Here is a 7,672-nt window from a genome sequence, read left to right on the forward strand (position 1 = left end):
CTCAATTGTGATCATAATTTGAGGACTACCTGCACCAATAAGCCTGTTCTAGGAGAGATCAGCAATTTGTTACTGGTTCTCCTCTTCTATTTAGCTGCCTTGTTCCATATTCTGTTTGTTGAATTGCTAGACACCTTAGCTTCAGGCTGCTGTTAATGAATACCAACTTCTTGTGTAATAAGATCTTACTCCTTAATCCTGTTTGAGAGCAATAGAGTTGGCATTATAATCATGCCCTAATTGGCAGAGCACAGCAGATAAGCCCTATTTGAGATCTGCCAATAGAGTTTTAGGTGCACTAGCAGCTATAATTCAAAGGCTAGGAAGGCAGGGTAACAAATATCATGCAACAAACCTAATAGTGATCAGATACCCTGCTCCACAGGTGATTGGATTTAAGTACCTGCATTTGAAGGTTCAAGAAGCAGTTAGTGCAGTGATGGCGAACCTTTTAGAGACCGAATGCCCAAACTGCAACCCAAAACCCACTTATGCATCGTCGAGTGCCGGGTGGGTGTGGCCCATTGGCTGGGTGTGGCCCATTGGGTGGCCGTGGCTGTGGTGGTAACGGCAGACTGGGTGGGACTAAAAAGTTCAATCAATCAATTCCAACCTTGCAAGATCTTTTTTTTTTCTGTGAGAAGTTGAAATTGACTGATTGATTGAACCTTTATTTTTTTTTTTTGTACATGGCGGTGGAGGCCTAAAGCGAAAAGGTTTTATAAAACCCAGCTGAAGGCCTAGGACTGGGGCAACAGTGCGCGTGCCCACAGAGAGGGCTCTGAGTGCCGCCTCTGGCACCCATGCCATAGGTTCACCACCACTGAGTTAGTGCTTTGTTAAAAGAGGAGCTAATAATTACTGCCCTGAAAGGCAGTGATTCATTCTTCTCCTAGAATAAAATAGTTCATTACTTAAGTCTTGTGAGCTTACAAATAAAATAAAATAAAATAAAATAAAATAAAATATAAAATAAAATAAAATAAAATGCACAATTTAAACCCAGATAAAATACCTATGTGATAATACAGAAATCAGCCAATCAGATGAATGAATCTCCTTTTCAGGGTATGCCAATTTGTTTGATGTATCAGGTTCTTAACTCAACTGCCTTAATTTAAAAAATTAGCAGTTCTGCTTACAATATATACATATAAAGCCCAGGAAAAAACAAGACAATCTGTAATTTGGTTTCCAGTGGGCTGTTCTTTCTAGTAGTGATGATAAATTTCTAAGCTTAAAAGGGGCATATAAGTGACACTCAAAACATGAATAGCTGTATTTTAAATGGCTGGGCTATTGCATACTTGTCCTCTCATGATATGGCAAGTGTTGGAAGCACCCATATTTGGCCATGGAATCCAACAACTCAAAGACTCATTCATTCATAAAGATGCCATTCTTGGATTCAGCCGTATTGATGACCTTCAGCCCAATCACCAAACTTTCCTTTCTAGCAAAATGTCTGGAGAAGACAATGTGGTATCAGTTGCACAGAATTCTGGATGATTCAAATTATTTTGCTCTCTTTCAGCCAGAGTTCAGTCCTGGGTGTGAATGGAGTCTTTTGGATGGAGTTGCTTTTATGGATGACCTGTGGTGAGACTTGAAGGGATTAAAGCGCAATCATGGTTCTAGTCCTCTTAGTAGTGATGTCACCAAACATACTATTTCTCTGGACTGCCTGAAAATGTTTGGGTATCAAGACAGTAGCTCTACTTCTTCTTTAAAGAGTAGTTCCAGATCTCTGCTTTCTCCCCATGTTAACATTTAACAAAACCACTGGAAAAGATCATCTGTCAGTTTAGGCTGAGGTATTATCAATATTCAGATGAAGCACTACATCTAAGTCAGAGGTCCCCAACCTTTTGGGAACCAGGGACCCATTACATGGAAAAACGGTTTTGTGTGCTGCTTTCATCCTGCAGATGGGGCTTTGCTTGTTTCTGCGGACCAGTTGCTAGCATGCTGCAGCCTGGTACTGGTCCACGGACTGGGGTTTGGGGACCCCCGATCTAGGTCAAGCAAGAGATACCCTGGATGTCTTTCTACCATGCCTAAAAGATCTGAGGAAGTGGATGGGAGGAAACAAGCTAAACTGAATCCAACAAAATGAAGTTGTTGTTTGTCCAGAAACCAACTGGTTTATCGGTGACTCCAATAATAGCTCTGGGATTGATGATCTGGAAGACCTTTTCAATAATGGAACAGATTGTTCAATGAAATCCAGATGGTTCCAACACTCTTAATAGTTAGAAAAGGTGATAAAGATGGTACTTTCCCACTATGTGTTTGAGGCTCAAGTGCCATTACTGTGTTATTGTAGTTATTTGTGCCTTGTGCTTTTTTGTTTCATTTCAGAATTACAGAATATAAGGCGTGGAAGGTTTCTCAGAGATGATCTAGTTAATTTAATTTTACTTCTAATTCTCTTCTAATGATATGTTTAATGAGTAACTTCTGGTGGTTTCTAACTGAATGTTATATCATAGGTTTATATATTTTCTCTGTGATCCAGAATCTTATGAACGGAGCAGGATAAAAACTGTATAAATAAATTATTCAAAATTTGGAGACTGAATTGTATAATTCCAAAGATACACTAGTAGATTAGCAAACAAATCAACTCTAATTCTCATTCTTAATACCTTCTTGATAATTGCAATATGTGACAATCTGTTTCTAGAAATGCTATGGAAGATATGGATGAAGTATTAATTCATCTTGCCTTCAGATCAGATAGCATTCTTGAAGAATATGTGTTGATATTAAACAAAATCTCAAAAGATTTCCATGCTATACCATAACTCTGAATATATATTTTAGAGTTACATCAACTGTGATTGTAAGCCACTCAGTTACCCTGAGGTAAGATGAGCAGCCAATAAATTTTACAAATAAATAAATAAACAAACTGTCCACTCAATACTACCAGCCTGTTTACAAGCAACAGTAGTTAATTTGACTAAACAATGAGCCAGAAAAACTACTGATGACCATAAATGGACAAGCACACTAAGGAAGCAATTAAGAACTATCTGACCTACACTTTAAGAGGTGACCTCAGAAACATTTGATATCCCATTAACTCCACTAGAATATTGTAATAGTACACAAGAGAATCTTGTTTTAGGCCTAATGGACTTTTGATAAACAAATAATGGTAATTTTTTACTCCAAATGGCCTTAAACTAAGGGTAGGCAACCTTGGCTCTTTTATGACTCGTGGACTTCAACTCCCAGAATTCCTGAGCCAGCCATGCTGGCTCAGGAATTCTGGGAGTTAAAGTCCATGAGTCATAAAAGAGCCAAGGTTGCCTACCCCTGCCTTAAACAAAGCAATTCAATTCATTTCATGCTTGCTTTTTTCCAAGAGATTATTTTTCTAATAAAATAGCAACTGATAAGATACAGCTTGCTTTATTTGCAATGGAAAAAATACTTCTGTCATAATGGGGTAAAAAAATATTTATATCATCCAAGGGATTGGTAGAAAGAATAAAAGAATAAAAGAAATGTAATAGTTTACTATTAGCCTCATTCTAATACTATTGATGATTAAACTACTCCTCATTCTATCACAGAAAGATCACCATTTGAACGATGAAAAGATAAACCCTCCATAAAATTGACTCATTAGCAACAAGGTTTTCTACAACTCATCCTGTCACATTTCTAATTGTGTCCAGAAGAAACATTTTAGAGAAACAAGTATTACAGTCCTTTTAAAAAGTGCCAAAGAACAAACATATCTTCCAACAAAAGATTTGAGTGGAAGTGAACTGCTCTGTAAAATGAAGAAAGGATTATCTCATTTATTTGGGACTAGGATAATTCAGTGACATTTCAGGAAATTCAGTTAAATTAGAAATGAAATATTTTAAAATCATCTAAACCTAATCAAGCAAACATTTACTGAATAATTTAAAGAGGGTTTTGCTCTGAATTTTGTTTTAGTTTTGCTGAACAAATACAAGAAATTAAAAAAAAATCTTAACAAATGAAGACAAACCAGAGATCTTATTACAAAGAATGCAGGAGTTAAAAGAATATAGGTTGCTAAAGAGGTTTCAGAATTTCATCACACATTTTACTTGAATCTTGTAAGTCTATTAATAGTTATGCAAAGAGAGTACGTATGTTATATGTGCATTTATGTTTTGAATTAGAAGCTTGTATTAGTGAGGGAATTGTGGGGGGAGGAAAGGCAGAATGAACAGAATGAGATGAAGTAGACTGAAATAAAGTTCTTAATAAAACCCAATTTGAATTCAAAACCTTAGATATCAAGAGCCTCTACTGCACCACTCAAATACTCCACAGTCATGCCACATAGACTCTGGATTAACACGGTTAAATAAATTCAAAATGACCATCTTGGATCCTTTAATAGATGTGAAAGGGGAAAAAAAGAATTTATGAACTATGATGTACTATGAACCGAATACAATGCAAAATATACCAAATTAAGAACTAAACTAATACATGGAAGGATAAAAAAGATTTACTTAATAAAATCTACATTCAAAGGCAGTAAAAACTGTTGATATTACTTCAGGTTCAGAAATGAAATCAATTAAACAAGATTTCATGTGACAACTCATGAAGTCTGAACTTCCCATCACCACTTTTTTACTTTTTTTTTTTTTCCTGAAAATGAGCTTTCTATAACTGTTTGATGGAGAGGAGGACAAGCCCAGAAAACACAATGTGTTTACAACAATACTGATAGTTTATTTGGTTTTCAACATTAACTTGTTTACTCCTAAAAACAAAAATATTTAAAGTTCCACAACTTGTTGCTCCATTTGTAAAAGAATGAACATTCCAACTTGTATACCAAGTATAATTTTGTGAGCAAACCAAGTCCTACATATTGTATTTTAAAATGTCACTACTGCATTTCTATTTTTTTTATTCTTTGAACTCCAGTTAAGTAGCTGGAAGATTTTATTTCCATTAACCTTTTTCTTGCAAACTGCTATGGTACACGGAAGAACACATGCATAATTAACTTTTAAAAAAATTAAACCTCTCTTCCAGATTTCTGCTCAGGAAGTTATATAAAGATGGCTGGTAAATTTATAAAGGGTTGCTTACCAATGTCCCACCTACCCCTTTTTTTCTGAAATCGACTGATGAACTGGATGACTCTGGGATGAGTGTCTCATGCATGTTGGAGCACTTATCACTTAAAACGATTTAATTTTACCCCAACATAGCTGCCCACATCAACAGCAATTTATATTACTACAGTCCATCAACAGTTTCAGTGATGCAAGTGTGGATTTTCTTGTCACCCTTTTCAATCAATGGAATTTATCTTAAGAATGCCAAGATTGTAATCCACACTAGTATCTTTGTACACAGATCATATCGTGGCTATCTTTTTCCGGTTGATTAATCCGGAAGGACGGATTTTTACTCTGTCCTCGGCACGAAGAGGGCAGGGAAGCACAACCAAACAGGTGATGGTAGCTATGGGAGAAGAAAGAGAAACAAACTACAGGCATCCTGACCCACCCCAGCTTTTTTACCTTTCACTTGACTTTCGTACTCGGCTACGATCTCTTTGTCCTTTTTGAATCTGCTTGAGGTTGACATTATCCAGACGATTATTTTCGTTTTACACTGATAGAGAAGACTTCGGCGTTGAGATTACAAGATTATCGTCTTCCCACAGAGAAAGGGGGATCGACGGGGTTAGGCGCAGCACTAAGCAACGCGTCCCACGCCAGAGTCTGCCGGTTTTCGGAGTAGCTGGCGTACGTCTCTCCAGCTCACCTCCACAAAAGAGAGGCTGAAGATAAGGCTTTAAACTAATCCCGGGGCGGGCACCATCTCCAACAGTAAGGACTGGGGGGAGAGAGCAGTAAAAGGCCTCCTTTCGCTCTGTAAAGCGGCTGCTCTTCTCCGAAGCTTCAATTAAGTCAGTGGAACCGTCGAGTGTTCCCTGAAAGCATCGCCTGGCTCTGGCGAGGAGGGGATGGATCCCGGCTCGTGCTGGACTAGTCTCCGGCACGTCCGGCGGCACTGGAGGAGCTCTCGGCAGCTGCTATTGCTGTTGTCGCCTCCTCCCGGAGAGCGAGCACTGCGCAGGCGACCCGCTCCCAAAAGACCTGGGCGAGGCGCCGGCTAACTCAACCTCCAACAGCCCCTCAAAGCGTTTCCCAGAGGAGCCAGCAGCCTCGCCTTCCCAACAAAGTTCTAGCTTCGCCCTTTCCTTCGCCTGTTCCCACTCGCCGTGCCTCCTCCAGCTGGTGCCGCCGCCAAGCCTTTAATTGGATCCACAGCTTTGTCGCCGCTTCCCTCAGCTGCTGGCCTGAAACGGGAAACGAGAAAGCGAGCAGCCTATCCGAAAGCGCTCACGCAGCAAGGAGAAAGACTTTAGTCTCCTGCCAAGCGGCATCCAAGTGCCTATCGGGTTCTTTCCCCTCCCTGCGCGGAGCGACGTCTCTAGTAGCCAACGGCAACCAAGCAAGTTCCTCTGCCGCCCAATGGCAGAGAGCAGAAGGTGGGACGTAGCGAGCGAGGTTGCCGAGTGCCTCCAGGGGTGAAAAAGCGAGCGGCCTGCGTCCAGAGGCTGTCGCTGGAGGCTTTACTTAAGCGCCGGCTTTGCTAAGCGCGCTGCTGCTGAGCTGGACTCAAAGCAGCTGCAAAGGGGGAGGGACGGCAGTTGAGCTGCGCGGTGCCTGTCTTCCCTCTCATGGGGAGCATCTGGTGAGCGGCTTGTGCTCGGGAAAAGATAAGGTATGGCAAAACGCTTGATCCTGTTTTGGAAAGTTAAATGCGTCTCTGTCTGGAAGACATAAAGCTGGAAGACTGAGGTGGGAGGAGGAAAGAGAAGGGCGGTTGCTTAGTTTGGAAATCACGTCTGCAACCTTGTCGCAAGATCGCCAGGGCATTGTTTCCTTCTGTTCGCTTGAAAACCAAGTAAATCTAAGTGCCTCCGCTATCCCATATCCCTATTAAGAGTCCTACTAAATAGAGGGGAAAATATAGAATATTATGATGATCATACATCGGGAAAGAATGTATAGATGTGCACAGGCATCTATGTATCTTTCACGAATGCGCCTGGAAATATAAGAAGTAACCACACCCATTTTTGTGGAAGACACGCGTGCATGGTTCAGATCCGAAGGCAAAGGAATAACAACGCTACGAAGATTGGCCCTCGGCTTGCGAAATACAAATAGTACACTGGTACTTGCAAGACTGTATGACAGAAAATTATGCTGCTATTGTTAAGTTGTGAGCAATGATAGAAAACTTTGAGATTTTTTTGTTTTTCTAAATTGTTTCCAAGATTGACGATCGAAATTGATGTTTTATGGCATTTAAGCATTATATATAGATATATATCATGTATAATCCGTTTTTCCAAGGTGCTGTGATGACTTGCTCAACCAGTTTTACAATAACTCTGTGAAGATAGGTTCATATGTGCCTGGCATTAATGGGCTTCATGGCTGAATAAGAGTTGAAACAGAATCTCCCTAATACATATAAGTTTCCAATTAACCACCCAACAAACATTTTGATGATGCTGCCTGAGAAATGCAACACACCTGGACAGCTGCAGCTTGAAAAAGCCTAAAATCAAATGCAGAATAATTCAATGCTGATTGGTGATGAGGGTTATTTCTCTTACAGAGTTGAAAATGGTTTG

General features: G+C 40.0%; 1 protein-coding gene across 3 annotated transcripts in view; it reads right to left on the reverse strand.

Moving 5' to 3' along the window:
• Positions 1–6,411, reverse strand: part of SRGAP1 (SLIT-ROBO Rho GTPase activating protein 1) — a 219,668-nt gene extending 213,257 nt beyond the window's left edge. For 2 of the 3 annotated variants that reach the window (XM_039342206.1, XM_039342208.1), the window contains exon 1: positions 5,538–6,411. In XM_039342206.1, the coding sequence (XP_039198140.1) occupies positions 5,538–5,604 (67 nt within the window). In that variant the 5' untranslated portion in view covers positions 5,605–6,411. The remainder of the gene's footprint in view (positions 1–5,537) is intronic. The other variant, XM_039342212.1, reaches the window with a different exon arrangement.
• Between the last annotated feature and the right edge of the window lie 1,261 nt (positions 6,412–7,672).

This window comes from Crotalus tigris, unplaced genomic scaffold (assembly GCF_016545835.1).
Source record: "Crotalus tigris isolate CLP2741 ecotype Arizona unplaced genomic scaffold, ASM1654583v1 scf7180000017775.1145084777:2100578, whole genome shotgun sequence".
Lineage (NCBI taxonomy): Eukaryota > Metazoa > Chordata > Lepidosauria > Squamata > Viperidae > Crotalus > Crotalus tigris.